General features: G+C 48.3%; 1 protein-coding gene across 1 annotated transcript in view; it reads left to right on the top strand.

Annotated features, from left to right (window-relative positions):
* The first annotated feature begins 3,172 nt into the window (after positions 1–3,172).
* Positions 3,173–22,788, top strand: part of ASIC2 (acid sensing ion channel subunit 2) — a 992,920-nt gene continuing 973,304 nt past the window's right edge. The window contains exon 1 of the mRNA XM_087440196.1: positions 3,173–3,727. Coding sequence (XP_087296322.1) covers positions 3,173–3,727 — 555 coding nt within the window. The remainder of the gene's footprint in view (positions 3,728–22,788) is intronic.

Below are 22,788 nucleotides of genomic sequence, written 5' to 3'. Positions count from 1 at the left end.
GGGGACTTAATAAGTCAGTGGTTTGGATCATGGGGCTCTTGGTGGAAAAAATTGTTTTGAGACTCATTCTCTTAATCTGTGTTTTCTCTTGAATGTGCCTGCCTTGTTGCTGTGGCCTCTGCCTCCAGTGTAGCCAGACAGCCACCAAAAATGAGCCATCTCCGTGGCAGTGAAACCCCTTGCTGACCTCTCAGGGCAAGGTCATGAGAGGTGAAGTGTTGGGGAGGTAACTGAGAGGTCATGACTGCTGGCTGATCCTTCAGCTGCACCAGGCAGCAATCTAAGATCCTCACCAGCTCCTCTTTCCTTGGAATATGCTTCTTCTGCCCTAAGGACACAGGCTTGAGAGATTAAGTTGTCCTTAGGACCATAGGGACTATGTACATGACTGAACCCAGTTAAGGCCTCTATATAAACTTTTAAGATTCTAGTGGGCGGCTGTGGAGATGTACTCATGTCACCGTTGCCCAAGATAAGTCTCCTTAGTAAGTTCCCTTGCTTATTAAACCTGCCACCTACCAATCTGGAGTGGTCTGCCTCTTTCTTCCCTCTCTCCTTGCCCTCCGTTCACGGGGGCCAGTTTGCGAACCAATACCACCGCCACCCCAAACGAACCCTGAGTTTTCAAGGGTCGGAAATGTGTTTCATTTGTCTTTGTTTCCCCAAAACCAATACAGTGTCTGGGACAGAGTTAGAGTTCAACAGGCTGATGGGCCAAAGATTAGAGAGTTTCATCAAGGAAACTTGAGCTGTGAAAACATGGACAACAGGGGTGTGGCTCGGCATAGAAGAGGGAAGGAAGGGGGCTGTGTTATATGTATGGAAGGAGAAGCTGGTACATGGTATGTGGTGAGTTTGTGTGTGTGTATGTGTATGGAGGAACTGGGGTAGAAATGCTTGCCCCCTTCCCAAATTTGGGAAGGAGTGTTTGGGTCTGCTTTTGAACCTACAATTTGGAGGAAAACATGCCCAAGTTCAAGTCCCAGCTCCGGCACTTACTCACTGTGTAACTTGGTCAGCCCACTTTACTTTTGTGAGCATCAGTTTCCTCATCTGTATAATAGGGGTAATAACAACAACACAGACCTATCAAGATGGCTGACAGGGTTAAGTGAGATGATAAGACACCCTCACCCAGGTCCTAACATATGATAGATTCTTAGTTAATTTTGGCATCCCTGTTTGAATACCCCGTGCCCCACCTAGGCAGCCCTATAGGCTGGGGTCTGGGACCTCTGGGGTGGCGCATGCATCAGGTTGACTAGCCTCTGTTATTCGTGCTTACTTGTGATGCTTCTGCTCGTTGAGCTCCCGGGATCAATAAACCACCAATTTAATGTCACGTGTTGCCTCAGAGTGCATCCGGACACTGTTCTCAATTTGGATCTGGTTTAGCAAGAGGACAGATGGGATAGAGAAATATTTCAGAGTAGATATAAACCAAGAGGGACATTATCTAACCCACCTTCTTCTGAACCATCTTACAAGGAGCTTTAAGCTTGGCATGCCCTGGGGACACGAGGTTGGCTCAATAAGGCACCTCCATGTGGCTCTGCTCCAACTTAATGTGCATTGGGTTGGCCACTGAAACTTTCTGTTCCTTCCCTCCTGGTGGGGATTTAGCATCACTGATTCCAAAGCTTCCAGCCATTTGATCCCTGGCATGGGGCAAGCCACACCCACCTACTAGCAGGGGCTGATTTCCAGTGGATTTTTCAGGAAAAAGGAGGTAGGTGGCTGGAAGCTCAATTCTTTGCTCCTACCTATTGCTCCAGCTGTGCCTCCATCTGGCAAATCTTGGGGCAGAATACACACACATACACACACCCACACACCCTCACACACACCGCCCAAAGAGTGCAGCCAGCCCTACCTGGAACCCCAGCTGTCTTCCTTTTTCAGATACAGAATCTCGGCGGGATAGCTCTGCAGTGTGGGGGCTACTTGTTGCTCTTTCTCTGGGTCCCCAAGGGGCGACTGGCTCTTCTGTCTCCAGAGGGGCTCCTGCTCCTTGGAATGTCCCCCTCCCACGGGCAGCAGAGGCTTTCTGGTTTTAGATCGCTCCTCTCCTTCCCCATTTTCAGCATCTCCCCTCTGGAGACCCCAGTCTGAACTGGGAGCAGACGCTAGTGCAATGGAATGCTGCTTCCACCCCCATACCTGGCTCACCGGAGTTTATCAAGCGCTTTCCTGCCATCTGTGGAGGCGGGGTGTCACGTCTCACTCCCAGGGCTGGTTCTCCACCTTTGGCGAGAAGCCCCCACTAGCTCCCTCCAAAAAACACCATAAAGAAACTTTCGCCGGGTCCCCAGCCCCCACCAGCCCTTTCCCCCGCCCCGCCCTTCCCCCCAGCAGCCTGGTGGAGCGGCGGGTGAGGGAGGCCGGCTCGCTCTGCGCCCTCTAGGTCTCGCTTTTCTTCCGGGAGGCGGGGGAGACGAGTCCCCGTCCGAGCCCCCGCATCCTTCCCAGCCTCCCGGTCCTCGCCTCTCCGCGGCAGCGCGCTGCCTCCTCTCCGAGGCGCTAGCCGCTGCCGCCGGCATTTGGAATTCTGCCCAAAAAAAGGGCCTGGAGGAGGAGGAGAGGAGGGACGGAGGCCGGCGGCGAGAAGCCGAATCCGGAGTCCAAAACAGCATGGGGAGAGGAACCGAGCGGCGGCGGCGGCTCTGAAGGCTCTGCCGCTGCGCCCGCCCGCCCGCAGTGCATCAGCCAGCGTGGCCGCCCTGACATCCCCAGGATGGTTAACACGGGGCAATATGCACTGGTTAACAGGCTCCGAGCTGCCAAGCGACTTGTTTTAAGCATTTTCTCCCTCGCTCTCGCTTTTAATCTTGTCTCTAGTGGCGTGTGTAGGGGGGAGGACTTTATTTCCATTGGCTAAGCTCTCCCTTCCCACCCACATCTCTTCCACATCACCTTGGTGTCTCCCTAAATAAAACCAGCCCTCCTTATCGCCTGGAAAAAATCAGGAGCTAGAGTTTGAATGGGGTTTATATAAACACTCACCCCTGTCAGCGCGCCGCTGGGCTCTCAGGATAACTCACAGCGCCCGGCCTGATGCTTGCTCTGCGTTCTCTTCCTTGAACGTCAAGGTTTAAGCAAAGCCCGAGGACTGGGAACTCTTCCCTGAAATTTGAGCAACCTGAAGCCAGTTGCGGAACTGCACAGGGTCCCCATGGACCTCAAGGAGAGCCCCAGTGAGGGCAGCCTGCAGCCCTCTAGCATCCAGATCTTCGCCAACACCTCCACCCTCCACGGCATCCGCCACATCTTCGTGTACGGACCGCTGACTGTGCGGCGGGTGCTCTGGGCCCTGGCCTTCGTGGGCTCCCTGGGCCTGCTGCTGGTGGAGAGCTCCGAGAGGGTGTCCTACTACTTCTCCTACCAGCACGTCACCAAGGTGGATGAGGTGGTGGCCCACAGCCTGGTCTTCCCAGCTGTGACCCTCTGCAACCTCAATGGTTTCCGCTTCTCCAGGCTCACCACCAATGACCTGTACCATGCCGGCGAGCTGCTGGCTCTCCTCGACGTCAACCTGCAGATCCCGGACCCGCACCTGGCTGACCCCACGGTGCTGGAGGCCCTGCGGCAGAAGGCCAACTTCAAACACTACAAACCCAAGCAATTCAGCATGCTGGAGTTCCTGCATCGTGTGGGCCATGACCTGAAGGATATGATGCTCTACTGCAAGTTCAAAGGGCAGGAGTGTGGCCACCAAGACTTCACCACAGTGAGTACTTGGCTTTCAGCTCACTCTTGGGCTTGGTCGTCTTGAGAAGTGCCACGCCGGTGGTCTCCTGCTTGGTTCCGGGTCTCCCTGTGCTTTGGAGCAGGAGAGAGAACAGTGCCTCAGTTGAAGGCCAAGATAGTAGTTGGCCAAAGTTGTTGGAACTGGTTGGAGAAGTCTGTCTTCTGGAATGGAGCACTGTTGTCTGGTCAGATGTGGAGGGTGAACAGTGGGGCTTGCCGTGGGGTGACTTTCCCAGATGTGGTGAGTGGGCCTCCTCCCAACCAGAGGGAGGAGGCCTGAGTTGTCCTTTGTCCAGGGCTCCTGGTGTCTGAGCTGTGTGATTGGAACAGCTTGTCATTGAAGAGGTGGCATTCTCTCTCTCTCTCTCTCTCTCTCTGCTCGGAAGTGGCATCAGGCACTGCATCCTGTGGGCTGGGCTGGAGCTAAAGCTGCCAGAGAAGGGGGTGTGGGGCCCCAGGCAGCCTGGCTGGTTCCAGTGGCTTTGGGCGCTTGCTGGAGCAGGTGATGCTGCAAAGGTGTGGAAGTCTCTTTACTTCCTTTTCTTGTGTGGATTCTGAGCTCTGTGTGGGGAGAGGAGAGGCCGGGGACCCCGAGTCTCTGTCTGGTCGACTGTCGGGTCAGAAGCAAAGAGATGTCCAGAGTGCTTGGGCCAAAGAGGAGGGTCTAGGTGCAGGCCTGTGTGTAGGGTGGTCAGTGAGATGCCTGTGAGGGTGAATATGTCCAGGCTGGCTTGTCTAGGAGCTTCATCTTGAAACTCAAAGGCTCGGTTTTGCTGTATGTACAATCGCTTAACAACGTGGATGGGAGAGGAGTGGTGTGGGGAGGGGTGAGCAGCTGTGGGATTAGAAAGCCTGGAGGAGGAGTGTGGAGCTGAGTAAATAGGAAAAGCGGAGGGGGATGTGGCTCACGTTCAGGATGGGGCTTCCTGGAGGGGCCGAGAGAGACAGGCAGGGAGGAGAGCAGTTGCTGCCAGGGTTCTCGGTTTGCCCAATTAGTGGGCTGCTAGGCATCACTTGGCATAACAGGTCTCCAGATGCAGACACTTCCTTGCTTCCAGGCAAGTCCAGGGCACCAGGGGCTGTGGGACCCTCCAGAAGCCCGCTGTGCCGGCTTCTCCCATAGCCGCCTTTAGGAGAATCGAGAGCTTTTGAGTCTCAGAGCCTTGAGCCAAATGGCAATGGTAAGTTCGGGATGGCAGGTGCAGCAGTTGCAAAGGGATTGAACTCTGTCATCAGCACTTGTCTGGAGCCCTCTGCTTAATGAAGACATGCTCGACCTTTCCTGTGGGGCATTGTTCCCCACCCGATCCACTCAGATCCACTGCCTACCAGCCTCTTGCTCTGACTTTCTTCTAATGCTACAACCAGCCTCTGCCCACAGCCTCTGTGCTTGCTGTTGGCTGTCTCGGATTCTGGAAAAGCCCAGAGTGCCAGGGGTAATTGCCTCTCGCATCCTATAGAGCTCTGGTTCCTGGGGGAGCTGTTTTGTATCATCCGTTTTAAACATTGTGAGGAAGAGCAAGGCAAAATCTGGGCAGTGTATGTATGCTAAAGAGGAAGCAAGCATGAGCTGGGAGAAGGAACCAGCACTATTAGCAGCCCTTCTGAATAGAGCAAGCAGGATCCTAAACCGTGTCACACACAAATGATGTCTTAGGTGGCTTGGGGAGAGGTGGGGAAAATGCCTCATTCTCGAAGTCTGCAACCACCCCTGTATTCCACCCCGTGCTTTCTAGTGCCGTGGCAACGCTCAGCTCACTGCTGCACCATGCATCTCGGAAATGCACTCGGCTGTTCCTCTGTCTGCCTGAACACACATGGAACACACAGACAGCAGAGAGAGGGTGGCACAGAGAGAAACTGCAGTTAGTAGCAGATCTTGGACCGAGTTCTCAAGCATCCTCATAACTGCATGTCCAACTAGTGGCTTTCTCTCAATTCATGACCGAGTTCCATTTAGAAGTAAAGGTTCTTTGACCCTGGGGTGCTTTTGGACTTGGCCCATCATTTGAATTGGTGGCATCCTAAGAGGCCAAAGATCAGGCCTTAAAGGCTTACCTGAGCCTTTGATGTCTCCAGGATGTCTCTCAAATGGTGAAGTTGCCTGTGAATGTGGTTTATTACTTAGTAAGTGTAATGTCATTATCTGCCCTCCTCACCAAGTTCAAGACCCATCTGGTTGAGTGTCCCTCCTTGGACTGACCCTCTATGTGTGTCCTCCCCCAGCACTGAAAAGGTGATGAGCTTCATGGCTGAGTCTTCAGGCTGTTCAGGGAGTGTCAAAAAGGGCACCCACTCCAGGAGACCTGGAGGAGTCCCCAGGGGGAGGCTGATCTTTTTCCCCCATTGGTCACAGTGAGCAGCCATGCTGAGCCTCTAAAAGAAGGGGCCTGATGCCAAGCTTGTTCTAAGACCTTGCAGTGATGGGTATCCTTCCCACTCCCCCTTTGTCTCTCTGTCCCTTTTGGCATGGGGTATGGGTGCTCTTATTCTTGGGCTCCCACACCGGATGGGAGTAGAGAGCCTCGCAGGTCATTGGTGGAAGAATCAGTTCACCGGCCTTCTCTCTTATCCATTCTTTCTGCTGCATATCAGTGTCCTTTTGGCTTACTTACTAGGCTTTACCTGGGGTTGTCCTCTGCTGGGTGGCTTCTTTCTCTAAGCGCTGTGGCTGACTTGCAGAAGTTGTGTGTGGGGGAGGGGATGTCACAGGTGGATTGCTTTTCCTGTTTTTCTTTTTCTGTAAAGCATACCTAGTGCCATCTCCAAGACTAATGCTTTCATATAAGCTTCCTTATTCCAAGTTCTTAGCTGGTGTGCAATGAAGTGCGTAATACCCTTTAATTAGTGAATGAGCCATGATTCTAGCAGAGTGAAAGGCTGTTTGTGGAGGTTAGAAGTCCCCAGGAAGCCGGGTTTGGAATTCCGACTGCCGTGTGAACAGGTGTGCTCTGTGCTCATGTGGGTACACTCTTAGCCCTCACTTGGGACAATCTGACTTCACATAGGCACATACTTTTCCTTCCTGGGGAAGCAGAAGGGGACTTTGATTCCGCATTGTCTACTCAGCAGAGATTGCCCCACTGACCTAGAGCGGAAGGAAGGGAGCGGGGGTGAGAAGCTGGATGGGGGCGTATCTCCGGCCATGATGTTGGGTGATCTGAGGTTAAGATTAGGAGAGGGAAGACATGGATTTGAATCCCAACTCCATCATTTTCTAGCTTATTCCTTGGGTTGTATTTTGCACCTTCTCTAGGCCTCAACTTGCTCATGTAGCATATGATAGTAATACGTGACTTTCTGACTCACGGGGCTGTTGGGAGGATGCAACATGTGAGACAATATGTGTGCAAGTCCTTTTGTGCATTGTGACAGCTGTGCAGACGTAAGGCGGGTTATTATCACCATTAGTGGGAGGGTTATTATTGTCCAGCGTACCTGCCCTGTCCGCAGACTACCATTGGAGTCAGTTGATGACTAATGCTGTAAGGATAAAGCAGGGGCGGGAGAGGCGGCTGCTGCCTGCTCTTCTGGAGCCCCAGGCTCACGGAGATGGAGTTTCTTAGAGTGGAGGTTCAATAGCTAACCATTGCTGACAGGTGGCAGCCTGACTGTGTGCGATGAGCAAGTGACTGTTCCAGGTTGTTTCTCTGCTCATCACATTGGGGTTCATCTGCCTTCAGGTTCAGGAATGCCAATGACCCTTCAGTCGGCACGTTTAACCTGATTTCTATAATTGTGCGTATTTGTATTTTAAAATTGAGATTTCTTGGGAAAAGCATTTCTTCTCTCACTGAAAAAAAAGGTCTCTCCGCCATAAGATCTTGTTAGAGGCCTTCTGTGGATCTTGTTCATCTACATCACACAGCGTTGTAGAGAGGTGGAGGTGAGGGTTTAGGAAGCGCACGTATTTGGAATTCTTTCACAAGGCTGGTGCGTCCATCACTAATCTCTAATTATTTCTTATTACAGGAGGAGCAGGTGTGTGAAGAATGTGGGCTTTGGGGAGAGATCTGAACTGGAATTCCAACTGTGCCCCTATCCGCTGTGTAATCTTGGGCGAGTTTCCTAACCTCACTTTCACCACCTCTAAAACAGGAAGAATAGCACCCGCCACTCAAAATTGTTGTCTGATCCAGTGAGGCGAGGTGTGCCGAGAGCTAGTGCGTGACAGGTGCCTAGCACAGGGCAGTCCCTTCTTTGCTTAGCGTCCCAAAGAGTATTGACTGAGCCTCAGCTCAACTCCAGCTCTCTTGACTCCAGGCCAGCGCTCTTCCCACTCTTCCGTGCTGTGACTCATCAAAAGCTTTAGAGCACAGACAACTGCTGTGTTTATGGGATTCTTAATTCTCATAAAATATTAAACTTTCACTTTTCTCGGTACTTTCGTTCCCATCAGTTCTGCTGCCTGAACGTCCTCTCCTGACCCACCATCTTGGCTTCCATGTTCCAGCTCATGACCTCACCCCTGACCTCACCCCAGGAAGCTCCTGCTGCCCCAACCCTGATAGGAGTTGAGTGACCTAGGTACCAGGCACCCAGCTTTCATCACAGTGTGTCCTGTTAGTACACGCACGTTCATTCCTTTGTCAATCAGATAGAGCACCTACTGTGCAGCAGTGATGCTACAGAGAGACCAGATCCTGGCCACCAGAGAGGGCACCGGCCTATTTCCCATCCCCTCCAGGTGGGGGGCTAGTTGAGAGCAGGAATCTTGTCTCATCAAACATCATGCTGAATACAGGGCCTGCCCACAGTCAATACCCAGGACAGGTTTGTTGATTAAATAGTCACTTGCTATTTCCTGAATTGACCCAGAATCCTTTGCTCGTGGGCCTTTCTCTCTTACTTCTTTACCTTTTACACCTCTGTCTCCATGTCTGGTTATTTAAATCCTACTCATCCTTTAAAGTCCAGCTCTGATATCTCGTAGCCTTTTCCAGAAAACCATTGCCAATCCCTCTCCCCATGACCATAATCTAAATTCATCTCTTCCTCCTGTGTCTTCTAAACAGCATTTTGGTTTCCCTTCTGTTGGAGCAATCATTATGCTTTTCCTTGTGTTATAATCATGAAGTGTTTAGACTAAAAGGGACCTCAGAGATGATTTAATTTAATACCTGAGTTCTTTAACCACTGATAATTTTTATGCATTGCCTATTTCTGTCTCTCCTCCCTGTAAGACATGATGTCTTTACTAACTTTATGTTCTCAGGACTCAGAACTGCTTAGCACATGGTAAGCTCTCAAAATGTGTCTTCAGAGTGTGTTAGTGTGTTAAGTGGGCGTGAAGGTTTTTGAATGTAAGATGACCGTGGAGCTGAGATAAAGCGAAATAGCCATTCTTAGGCTTCCCTTTTCAGTATAGGTACCTGGGATTCCACCTGCATTGGGATGACTTGTCCCATTACTGTTATTGTTTTAGTAATACACTTTCTGATTATAGAAATAATCCATGCTCATCGGAGAAAACTTGGGAAGTGTGGGAAAGAATACAGAAGGAAGAAAAACTTGCCCATAATAGCATCCCAGATATAATTGCATGTATTATTTTGGCATTTTGGGATTAGCTGCATTTGGTCACAGAAAATGTGCGTGTGCATATCCCTACGCCTGGGGTCACACCTTCTGTACATCTGGTGCCTCGTCTGGCATGCAGTACACACCCAGTGTCAGTTTGCTCTCTTCTTCTTGGGTCCCCTGAGTAGTGTCCAGGGTGTTAGAGATTCCCTCAAAGGTCCATTTAGAGTAAAAATAAAATCCAAAGATATGTCTCAATGGGTCTGATCAATACCCCTTTGCGGGATGTTTCGTCTTATCTGCCAGAAGCACCCAGGTAATTTGTGAGAGAGAGAGTGGTAACTGCCCCTCTTAACTCAGCCTCCTGGATTTTACGTTCACAAGTGAACATCAGTTGCTCTGCTTTGATGGCACCTTATTGACAATCCAGCTGTGCGTTTACCTGAAGGCATCTTGGTCCCACTGTTTGTTGTATGTTTGCTAGGATGAACCAGAGATGTGTCGGTTGACACCAAATTAGATCTCTTGACTGAAGCCTGTCCCTGCTCCTGGATAAGGCCCAACTCCTCATGGCCATGAGGTTCTCCTTGCGTGACCATCCCTGCATGCCTCAGCACACGGGTGTAGACCCTGACTCTCCCTCACCTATGGAGTCTCTAGGCTGCATGTCAAAATGGTCTAAAATATATCTAATGCGAATTAGATGATCATGCACATTCCTTAAGATGCTTTTAGGTTTTGTGAGCATTTACCATGTCCTTGGAGAGGCAACCTCTCCCAAGCGGAGTGAATGTAGCCTCTGGTTGGGATCTTCATGTTTGCAGAACTGTAGGTTGGGGCTCTCTGGAAGCAGAGCTTTTGGGGGTGAATTGAATTTTCTGTGATGCGATGGAGGGGTAGGACAATGACTGGGAGCTGACTATTATAATGACCCGCACCATCTAGGTGGGTCATTATAAGAAAGTGAAAAGAAAAGTTGAAGCTACTGCACAGGCCACTGAGCTAATGCCTAGCTGCTTGTGGGAGCAAGTGCCTCTGAGACCTTCAGAATTGCTGATGAAAAAAGCCACCTGAGAGCTTACTGAATTGGGAATTGGCCCCTTTCTCTCTCTCTACAGTGATTCCCTTTTCCTCTCTACAGAAAGTCCTTTCCTTAATGAAGTGATGAGTTCTAGAAAATTTTCTGTAAAGTAAATCCTAGTTTGCCACTGATTTCTATAGTAAGAGCTGAAATGGGATCCCATTAAAAAAAAAATCCCCCAGTGACTGAATTGGTAGCTTTTAGCACCCAGTTTGCTGTCAGAGATGTTGCTCCACAGAGCAGTTCATATTTCAAAGTATCCAGTATCCTATTCTCTCCATCAGACCAAAAATATACCACCTGGGTCTAGAGATATCTGAAAGTGTGCTGTGTGCTTTCTCTTTTTTATCTGAGTGTTTAGGTTTGATGGAACTGGGTTAAAATATCAAACTTGACCAATGGGACCATTTGACCCATGATCTATTATGACCTGAAACTAATGGCCTCCATCACCTCTGCAAGTTTGAAATTCCATATATCACATTTCTCCCATGCAATGGACTTAAAACCAGTCCATACAGACTGAGCTTAGTGGTTACTGGGTAGTGGATGCCTCTAGAAATACATGTTTACTACCTGATAAATCTGAAGCCTGTGATAGAAGCCTGTTTATCAAGTTGGGCTTTATTTGGGAACAATATTCTGAAAAGTGTCATCCTTTGGATGCTAAAGCATCTTTCCATCTCCTAGCACTTATTTTTTCATAATTCAGGTACATTTCCTATTGATTACCTCGGTGGCCATGAAAATTTAGACTCAGAAGAAATAAAGCATGAAACACAGAAGGAACGTATTTGCCTGGATTTAATGATTTCTGTTGATTGAGTTGCACAACACTGGGCAAGGTAATTAGCCTCTATGGGCCTCAGTTTCCTCATCTGTAAAATGAGGGGGTTGAACTAGGTGATTCCCAGAGACTTGCCAGCCTAGAGAACTCTAATGCAGTAGAACATAATCCAAATTTATTTTCTCATCTCACATTTGTTTGCTGAAACTACAACTTTTAACTTGTATTTGAGGGGAGGGAGTTGATGTTATTTTGTAACCAGATATATTTATCCATCTGTTTGTTTGTTTGTTCGAGCTAGATCTGTAGAGTAGAAGCAGAAACACCCTGATGCACTGAGTATCAGTGCTCTAGTGGGGTAAAGGAGGCACAAAACCCACTATCAAAACCCTGTCCATGGGCCATTCTGTGTCTGGCTGCAGCTCATTGGTCTCACTGAAAGTTTCCGTCATGCTGGTCCTACGCTTGTGAGCAGGGATGCTTGTGTGAATTAGCAAGGGCATCTGCGGAAGATGCTGTTGGCGTGCCCAGCAGACCCCCTTTACTGCTGCTGGGGGTACAGCTCCTAACCTCTCATATCTGCACTGAGAACAGGAGGACGCCCTTAGTCTACTGCTGCTGCCTCTCCTGGAGATACCTGAGAAGTTATGCACCTCCCCGCCTCGGGGGGGCATCCAGTGGCCGGTGACTAACTGACAGAGGAGTACAAAATGCCAGTCGTCTTGTATCAAGATGGAACTAATTGTGGTGCAATTTGCACTTGAGAGCTTCCCACAGGATCAGGCTGAGCTAGACTTCTCCCGAAACCACATGTTTGCTTACCTTTTCTCCCTGCCCCATCCTGCATGCCTCACTCCCTTAGGCTTTTCCTGAGGTCATTCCCTCAATAAATCACTTGGACAAGAAACCCCATCTCAGGCTCTGCTATGGAACCCAACCTATGTAGCGATTAGTTTTAGCTTCTCCATCTGTTTGGTAACATGGAGAATAGCCTAGTCGTATGGACCTATGTCTGGCTTAGAAAGACAGAAATACATGTTTTAAAAGTCTTTTAAAAAGACTTTCTAGATCTTAGACTAGAAGATCCTTGGACTTTCTAGATCTTAGACTAGAAGATCCTTGGACTTTCTAGATCAGTGTCCTCAACTGGGGCCTGTAACAATTTCTGAGGGAGATTCTTCGTGATTCACCTGAGCATCTGTCTGATTAGGATCCACTTCTCTGGGCACAGCTGGTTTGTTCCCCTTTGGAGCTTTTAAGGAAAGCCCTTCTCAGAGTTGCTCAAATCCTAAGAGTTGAGCTATCCCTATTTTTCCAGCTGCTGCCTACCCATAAGCTGCTCACATTCTAGCTCACACCTCCATCAACACCTGCATTCTCATCGTTTCCCAGTTCTGCTCTCTCTGAAAACTTCCCTTCCCACCCTCCTACCAGCCTTCACTGCCATTTCTTCCTGGATGTGTATCAGTCTGGCTTCAAGCCACGAGGAGGAGGCGACTGCCTTTGATGTTGGCAGTGCTCGGGCCCATCTATAAAGCAGGAGGCAGTGAGAGATGTATGGCTGACCAGGGGTGATGCTCCTCATGTGTCACAGAAACAATGAGTGATGTGCAGCGTAGGAAAGAGCTGAAACCGTTTAGCCTGAAAAGAGAAGTAGATGACTCAAGGCAGGATGAGTGCTGTCTTCAAACGCTTCATAGCAAAGAGGAATGAGGCTTTCTCTGTGTGAGGCCAGAGGGCAGAGCTAAACTGGTGGGGGACAGAAGTTCAGAGAGGTGGATATCAGCTTGGAAGGAGCTGTCCTGGGAGTTTAGAGAACCTGTACCCTGTCGTCAACTCTAGCTGAGGCCATGCAATTGCTTATTGGCAATGCTGTAGAGGTGGATAAACGACAGGTAAAGAGTTGGATTTAGTGACCTCTAAAGTTACTTCCAACTCTGAGCATCTTTGATTTATTTCCTTCCTGAACAGATATTTGGGGTCAGAGGTGAGGGCCCTTGGCAAGTGGCATTGGAAAGACCTAATCATAGATGCAAGCCAGCACATCCAGCCCGCAGAACCACCCCATTTCCCAATACTGTGTGGCCTTGAGGCTAAGTGTTTCAGAAGCCAGGAATAAGAATGGTGCTGCGGAATAATCTTTGGAGGTGAAAGAGCAGGTATTTAGTGCATCCAGAGAGAGTGCAGAAGTGTGTGGGTGGTGGTACCCAGGGCTTGAAGTGGCTGTTAATTGACCTGGCCCCCTGGAGTGGGTTTGTATGGCTTCTCCAGAAGCAGTTCCCAGAGGAAATTGTTATAAAGTCTGGGTGCTAGATCCAATCCTAGAGAGCAAATCTTGGGTGTGGTTGGGCCTAGCCTGGTTCTGTGTGGGGGCTGGGAAGACTGAGAGGTACATGAATTAGAGGTAGCCTGGGGTAGGTGGGGCTAGGGATAGACCCAGCTCTAGGGGCTGGGAAGGAGGCTAATCTGGTAGGGAGGGTGCCCTGCCCAGGGCACCAGAGGATTGGGGCAAGTGTTGGAAGGATGAAGGGGCTCTGGCACCTGAGGTTATTACATAATGAGTTATTTTAGTCTCATGGTACAATCATAGAATTTGGTGCCAGACTGGTGTAGGCTCCAGGCTTACATGACTGTGATTTTTTTCATTAATAAGAAATATATATTTGGTCTTCGTTCCTGGTTCCTGGTACAAGAGCTTTAAAAGCCTTTGGAGTAGGAAGATGAGCATGGATGTTAGCCCAGGGCCAGTCTTCTTCAGCAAAAAGAGGAGGATTGGCAGATGTTAGCTCAGGGCCGATCTTCCTCACAAAATAAATAAATTAATAAAAACCTTTGGAATTTCTTGAGGGATTGGGATGAGAGGAGCATCTTTTTTATTCATAATAAGGCCCTTCAACCATACCTAAATTCATGCTAATGAAGTGACTCTTGGTGGCCCCTAGATAGCTTCAGGACGGGAGCTGGTTGCCAGAGGAACCAACCGTGTGATTAGAAGGTGGGAGATTGAGTTAATCACCAACAGCCTGTGATTTAATCAATTATGCCTACGTAATGGACCCTCCATAAAAATCTCTATGTGAAGGGACCCAGAAAGCTTCGGGGTTGGTGAACACGTGGAGGCGCTGGTAGGCCAGCACACCCAGAGAGGGCATGAAAGCTCCGTGTCCCTTCCCCATGCCTTGCCCTGTGCATCTCTTCCATTTGGCTGTTCCTGAGTTGCATCTTTTGTAATAAACCAGCAATAGAAAGTAAACTTTTCCTGATTTCTATGAGCCATTCTAGCAAATCATTGAACTTGAAAGGAAGTCGTGGGAATCCCTGATTTATAACCAGTTGGTCAGAAGTACGGGTGGTCTGGACTCCTGAGGGGCGTCTGAATTGGGGGGCAGTCTTGTGGGGCTGAGGCCTTAACCTGTGGGGCCTGCGCTAACTCAGGATGGTTAGCGTCAGAATTGCTTGGTGTGAGGGGAGAACCCACACATTTGGTGTCAGAAAGGAAGTGCTCTGTGAGTAAAAAACAGATCTTACTAATGACCTTGTGCAAATGACTTACCTTCTCCAGGTCTCAGTTTCCTCATCTGTTAAATAGTAATAATACTGGCCCTTACTTCATAAGATCATTTGTAGCCGTTGAATGAAATAACATAAGAGAAACTTTCAGTATTGGCCTGATGTAGAATGTTAGCTATTTTGTTGCTACTGTTATTTTTATTATTACTAAGATGAGCTGGTGATGAAACATAGTGACGAGAGAGCCAAGAGCAAAAGGATTTTTTGGGAAATCCACATTGATATCAGCAAGTTCCAAGTAGGGGAGTGAGGCCGCAGTCAAGGCGGGCACCCAGCTCCCGCTGTTACTGTCAGACATAATCTACTGTAGACGCCCAGCCTATGTCAAAAAGCAGAATCTCTTCCATGTGGTCAGCCCTGTGTAGTTTACAAAACCTGCTAATAATTGCTAACATTTTCTGAACACATAGTATATCCCAGGCACTGTCTTAAGTTAACCACTTTACGTGGAATCGCCCATTCAGTCTTCACAACGGCCCAGTGAAATATGTAACATTTGTAGCTCTGTTTTTTGTATGGAAAAAATTGAAGCTGAGAAAGGTTAAATGACAGGCCTAAAGTCACTTAGTTGGTGGAAGTGGGATTTGAAACAGATACTCTGGTTCCAGATGCTCAATGCTTTCTTTATAAGATGCTATTTGATCCTCATGATAACTCTGAAAGTAGAAAGGTAATAATGTATCTGTTTCATGGTTGAACATAGGTAAGGCTCAGAGAGGTTTAGTGACCGGCACAGGGTCACTCAGCAAAAGAGTGGTATCATTGGAGATCAGAGTTCATGCCTTCTGATTCCCTTCAGGGGTTCTTTGTGAAGACATCAAGTTTCTTTGTGCAGGGCTGAGCTAAGTGAAGTCAGGCCATGTATCAGCATGTCTCCAGCTCAGAAGGGTTAGAGTTTAGGCTCAAGTCCCTCAGTCTATCAGCATCCTCCCCTGGGAACCGGGAATGTGGCAGCTGCTAGAGCTAAACCAGAGCCCGTGAGTGGGTGCAGGGGAAGCCTCAGCTCGGAGCTGTAGTGCCCGGCTGTCCACATAGCCCTCCAGCTCTTACCTGCATCCCCCGCCTTTGAGCAGGTGAACCGAGAAAGGAGGCAGAGGCAGCCCAACTGTCTGCAGCTGAGGGCTGGCTGAGGGGCTTTGTGCCGCAAGAGAGTATTTCCAGCTTTCCAGAACAAGACCTTGCAGCTACAATTCCAGCCTTAGAGGAGAAGGAGTAGCACAGGTGCAGTTGAAAGACGGGTCCTGAGAGGCGGCCCTCCCCAGACCTTTTCCTCTGATGAACATGCCGGCGGTTTCTGGGCTGTCACACGTCTTGCCTGCAGCTGGCTTCACTGGGAGGACGGCCGGGGCACTGTGCATCAGCTTTGTGAATTTGACTTTCCCTTTTTTTTGTGAGGGAGATCAGCCCTAAACTAACATTCGTGCTAATCCTCCTCTTTTTACTGAGGAAGACCAGCTCTGAGCTAACATCTATTGCCAATCCTCCTCCCTTTCTTTATTTCCCCAAAGCCCCAGTAGATAGTTGTATGTCATAGATGCACATCCTTCTAGTTGCTGTATGTGGGACACGGCCTCAGCATGGTCGGAGAAGCGGTGCGTTGTTGCACGCCCAGGATCCGAACCCGGGCCGCCAGTAGCAGAGCACGCGCACCCAACCGTTAAGCCATGGGGCCGGCCCAGACTTTCCCTTTTAAGGGGAAGAGGGGCTGCCTATTGCAAGCACCACGTCTTCGGGAGCTGGACGTAGGCCTGTGGTCTTCCTGACCTCCCAGCTCGGCAGATCTGCACCCGATCTTTTGTTCTCTCCTGCCCAGTCTCTTGGCTCAGGAATGCACAGCCGCAAGTGCCAAGCAATTCCACAGCACCCTCTTCAGGAAAGTTGAGACGCTGGAGAAGGCTCTTCTTGTCAGGGTAACACTTGATATCTCTCCAAGTTGCCAAATGAGGGGCTCAGGGGTCCAACATTAGGAAATGAGCATCCATTTTCAGATGTGCATGTAGTTCTGCCCTGCTCACTCTTTCTGCATCCACCTCCCCATTTTAAATCCAACTGTGTGGCAGAAATGACAACTTTAGGAGAAACAGATGTGTAAGGAACCAGATGGCGAGAGCTTGGCATTGAGAGCTTTGACTTCTGCCTCTGAATCGGTGACTTGAATTTGAATGTCCAGTCCACGTGTGCTCTGTCTGACAAATTTGCAGGTGGCAGTATAGCACAGTGGTTAAGAGCCAGGGCTCCGGAGAAGACTGTCTTGATTCATAATCTACTATCGTGTACTAGTTGAATGACCTTGGGCAAGTTATTCAATTAGATTTTGGGAGAACTAAATAATTTGTAAACTATGCAGACCAGTAGACCTCAACCTATGTGAGTTTCTTCTCATCCTGGTCCCTCTTGCCCTCTCCACCTCTACACAGGCTTTGTGACTTCTCATCCAGCCCTATATGTTTCTCTTTCTGTTTTGTTAACTGTTTTTCCTCCTTGCTGTTCTTTTAACTGAAGGTTTGCTCTTGAGGTCCTCTGGGCTATGTTGTCTTTTGCTTTCTTCTCCCCCACTGGATGTGGCAATTGAGGGACCTCTCTCAAGAATAGGAGCGATTGCAAAGGGGCTCTAGCATGTCCACGATGATGATGTAGGGAATTTCAGAGGCCCACTTTTTTCCTGGTGGCCCTGAGACTTGTCCGTCCCTCTCTTCATGGAGTGCAAGAAGGCAGCCGACGAGGGAGAAGTATCTCCATGAGCTGGAAGTAACCGTTATCTTCTCAAGTTTGGACCAAGGCTGCTCCTGCCTTCCTGGAATTATTTCTTAGCAGAACACCTTCCATCCCCTGGGCCTGTTAGCTATTTCAGGGACATTTTAAGTGGCTATTAACAAATGTTGAATTATGGCTGCAAACCTCTGGGAGCTCAAGTGACATTCACATGAATCACCGGGAGCTCTGTGCAGTCAAGGCTGCCACAATGGGCTGGAATTAAACAAACAGGGGCCATTGTCCTCCTCGAAGCAATGAGGCAAGAACGCTGCTCCTTGGAGCCTGTGATGTCAGGCAACGTGCCCCTTAGTAGGAGGACACTGTCCTGGACGCGTAGCTCATCACTGCAGGGCAGACAGATGCTCCTTGGTTTGCAGGGAGCCATATTTCAGCTTAATATCTGGAGGATTCACCAACAGTCAGCATGCCCAGGGCTATGCCAGCCAATCTCAGGGTTATGAGTAGCCCGAGACATTGATTCAAAAATGTCTACTGAGGCCGGGCTGGTGGCACAAGTGGTTAAGTGCGCGTGCTCTGCTGCGGCGGCCCGGGCTTTGCTGGTTCGGATCCCAGACACGCACCGACGCACTGCTTGGCAAGCCATACTGTGGCGGCGTCCCGTATAAAGTGGAGGAAGATGGGCACGGATGTTAGCCCAGGGCCAGTCTTCCTCAGCAAAAAAAGGGGAGGATTGGCAGATGTTAGCACAGGGCTGATCTCCTCACAGAAAAAAAAAAACATCTACTGAGTGCTTCCAACGTTCTGGGCTAAGCTCTAGAGAAATGGAAATGAAGAAGGCCCAGTCCAGGAATTCAAGGAGCTCACAGTCTAGTGGGGAGGCTGAGCAGAAACCACATAGATTACTTTACACTAAACAACCAAAGTTTGCACAAAGTCCAGAGGCAACACAGAGTAGGCTCCAAAAATCTTCTAAAAGGAGATGATATGTATATATTTTTTCTTTTAAAACAATTTCAAATTTATAAACGTATAAACGTTGCCAGACTAGTGCAAAGAATTCCTGTGCATCCTTTCTCCAGTGATGTCCTCTCTGACCCAAGGACCCCTCCAGGATCACTCAGTTTTCAAATCTCCCGAATCTCCTTTCCTCTGGAACCGTTTCTTAGTTTCTCCCTGATTTTAATGACCTTGACTTTTTTTATCATTCAAGGCCAGCCATTTTGCAGAATGATTTTCAGTTCGGGTTTATCTGATGTTCCCTCTTGATTAGACCCAGATTAGGAATTTTTGGCTGAATTCATAGAACCGAGGCAGCATTCTTCTCTTTGCATCCTGTCTGGAAGTGCATGGTATCTGTTTATCCCAGTTCTTACAGCATCAACGTTTATCACTTGATTAACATGGTGTCTTCCAGGGAGATACTTAAAGACTGTGTAAAACCCCATTTCTCATCCCTCTTTCACCCTCTGGTTTTATCGTCCATTGATTTTTCTTGCCTGAATTATCACAATGATGTTTGCCAAATGGTGATTTTCTGGTTCCATCACTCCATCTACATTTATTAGTTGGCTTTCTAAAATACAGAAGAACTTTCTCTTCTCTGTTTTTATTCATTTATTTATTTATATCAGTGTAGACTCAGATTTCTATTTTATTCAGTGAGTTAAAACCTGATAATATCATTATTTATTTCGAAACTCAGAATTTCCCATATTTGGGAACCTCTTCAAACTGACTTCTGTGTCCTTTAGACGTTTCCCTGCGTTTTCTGAGCACTTCTAAAATTTTTGGCTCAGCTAGATGTTCCAGGTTCGTCTTTTTATTTTCCTTCCTCCACCTTGTAATTAGTCATTTCTCCAGTGAACTCTGGTTCCTTTTAGTGGGAAATGCTCTTAGGAACTAAGATCTGGCTTCTAGGTGTGCTCATTGCCACTGGGGTACCAGGGTGCCACTGCTCCCAGGCCCTCTTAGTGGACAGAGCTGGGATATTTACATTTACATTGAAAACCAGGAGTTTACGCCAATACTTCCAGGTGCAGTCTAACCGTACACGGTTCATTCTAGGTTTTTCCTCTTTCCATATTGGTCTCTCCTTTCTCCAGCAGTAGGAAACCTGTCTCCCATTATTTTATTTACATGTTTGCTCCATTCTCTTGGGTGGAGACCATCCCCCATCCTTGCTTGGATGCCCTCCTCACAAGGGCCCAGTCCCCTCTGGGCTGCCTCCCTACCTTCCTGCTCTCCTATGTGTGATCTGGCTGCTACCAGGCTGCCTTCCATTCTTATTCAGATTTCCTCAATTGTCCCCAAAACATTTTTATAGCTTTTTAACTTTAAAAATTCAGGATCCACTCAAGATGCAATCAAGATTCATGTTATTTGGTTTTCTGTCTCTAATCAAAAAGCTTTCCCCCAACATAACACACACACACACACACACACACAGAGTTTTAAAAATGGCTTTAATGAGATAAAATTCTTATATCATACAATTCACCCATATAAAGTGTAAAGTTCAGTGGATTTAGTGCATTCATAGTATTGTGAATTTTAGAACATTTTCATTACCCCAAAAAGAAACCCTGTACCCACTAACAGTCACTGCCTGTCCCCCCCACCCTCACCATTTCCTCCAGATCCCACCACCTTAGTCCCAGGTAATCACTCGTCTACTTTCTGTCTCTATGGATTTGCCTATTCCAGACATTTCATCCGAATGCAATCATACACTGTATGGTCTTTCATGATAGACTTCTTTTGTTTACCATAATAGTTTCAAGGTCCATCCATGTTAAAGCGTGTATCAGTACTTCATTTCTTTTTATTATCAAATAATAGTCCATTGTATGAATAGGCCACATTTTGTTTTTCATTCATCAGTTGATGGCCATTTGAGTTGTTTCCATTTTTTGGCAATTATGAGTAATGCTGCTATTCAGACTTCTTTTAGTATTGGCTTTTGGAAGAAAACAGACCAATTGTCCTATACAATTATCCCACACCATGAATCCCTCTGATTATTTCCTTGTGGTTTCACTTAACGTGCTCCTTGCTCCTCTGTATTTCTTATAAACTGGGAGTTAGGTTTAAGGACTTGATGAGATTCAGGTTAATGTTTTTGACAAGAGGACTCCATTGATGAAGCTGTATACTTCACATTGCATCATAGTCAAAAGAGCATGCTATGTGGTTGTGCCGCTCTTAAAAATGCTAGTTTCGCTCGCTTGGTTAAGGTAGCATCTGGTGGGCTTCTCCACTGCATCATCTCCCACCATCAATCCTCTCTCATCATCTGTGGGATGGTAGAGACCATGGCACCTGCAGATTTTCTATTTACTGTAATATTTGAACTTGAATTAACTATTTCCTTAGAGGTTGCAAAATCGTGATTTCCCAATTCTATTGTTATTTCTACATTTATTAGCTGATGTTCTTTTGAACAGAAGAGCTTTCTCTCATCAACTGGGGATCGACTACAGTTCCTCCTACGAAGGCAGGATAAATGCTTACTGTTGTCCTCTAATTACCGATTTTCAGAGGATAGACTTGGTGTAATAATTCCCAGCTGGGTTTTGAGGGATGATGAATTCCCAGATGGACAAGGGATAAGGTATTCACCAGAGAATGATTGTGGGTGGGAGGGAGAGGGAAGGTCGGTAGGACTCCACTCAGCTATAGTCGAGGCAACTGCAGACTCCTTCAGATCCCATGGTATCCCAAGATGGGGATGTCCATCCATTAGACATGTTTTTCACTGGTCCTGAGCCTGGGCAGGCCTGGGGCAGAGGTGGCAGGCACTAGGGTTGGTGGAACAGGGCTGTGACAACACTGACCACAGGGCATAAGGCAGGTCATGAAGTGTCAACTGTAGGTATCCTAATTATTTAGCCTGTCCTCTGGTATCTCCTCACCTCCCTGGAGCCTCCCCAGTAGATGCCCAATACCTGTGCTACCTGCACATGTCTCAGGGAATTCATGCAGCAGTCCCTCTTCAGTGGCAGCAGAGGAGACGGGGCAGGAAAGGGAAGTCTCACGTGTGCATTCCATTTAATTAAACTACCTGGATAAATGATGAGCAAAGCATTTTCTGAGCTCTTGCTATGTACCAGGCAGTGTTGAATGCATCTCCCAATGATGCATTGCCTCCTCCCAATGATGCGATGAGGGAGGTACTTTTACTCCTCCCATGTTGTGTACAGGGCACAGGGGATTAAGGAAATTGTCAAGGTCTCAAGGTTCATGGTCCCCTGCGCTCTCCTATTCTGCCATTCTAGGCAGTGCATGAGGAAGAGCTTCTGCTAGGAGGGGCAGAGGGGCCATGGGACAACTGGGGCAGTTTCACATTCTCCTGCCTCCAGCCTGTGTTTCTCTGGATCACTGGATAGTTCAACAGCTATCTGGCTTTGAACCTTCAGGGAGGGGCTTCTGGATGAAAAGGGAGTAGAGCAGGCTGGGGCTCACAGAGGGGAGAAGCACCCAGTGGAGGCAAGCATGACTGTCCCCAGGAACCCTTGGCATCATGGCTCTGTCCCTACCCTGCATCACTTGCCTGATATTCCAGAAGCAGAGGCAGTGTTTCCTCCATACAACCTGCTCTCTGCCTTGCCTGCACAGGGGCGCTAATAGTGTGGCATGCTAATGAGCCCAGAGAATTAACATGGAATGTGGGTAATGATGATTTCACTTGATGGGTTTAAAGCTACCTTCCTGGGAAAATATAATCCAGTCTGTTCGCTGGGAGAGCATCTCACAACCAAACTGCATGTGATGACTAAGGTCTCAATTGTGGAGGCCCAAGTACATACCTACAATGCCTAGTTCATTTGACCGGCTATTCATCCATTCATTCATTCATTTTCCATTTCCCGAGGACCCACCTTGTGGCAGGATGGATAAGGCCCATCCCCCGCTCTCACTGGAATCTTCTATTTTTAGAGGGATGCAGATACATACACAAATACTTTTAATTAGAAGTGTCATGACAGAATTATCTATACCGTGCATGGGAAGGGGGTAGTGCAATGGAGGGAGGGATTCATTCCAACTGGGGGGATTGGAATGGCTTCATGAAGAAGGCGGCATTTTATCTAGGACTTCAAGAGGAGTAGAATTTTGACAAAGGAAAGGGGCAGGTGAGGACGTCGCAGGGGCAGAAGACTGTGCCTATGAAGTTGTAGGACAGGTGGGCCCGGGGTCTGTAGGGTGTGTGCTGGAGGAGAGTCAGGAGCTGGAGATAATGCAGCAAGGGCAGGCCAGAGACTGGCTGGGAGGGACCCCAAGCTCTCTGAGGGTTGTAGGCAATGGGGAGCTATTGAGTGTTCTGAGTGACTCATCACATTTTGCTCTTTTTAGCCTCTGATTGTCAGCA

This window comes from Ceratotherium simum, chromosome 16 (genome assembly GCF_057802395.1).
Source record: "Ceratotherium simum simum isolate JZ-2026a chromosome 16, ASM5780239v1, whole genome shotgun sequence".
NCBI lineage: Eukaryota > Metazoa > Chordata > Mammalia > Perissodactyla > Rhinocerotidae > Ceratotherium > Ceratotherium simum.
The sequence above is the reverse complement of the archived record's forward strand: the minus strand, read 5'-3'. Positions and strand labels throughout refer to the sequence as shown.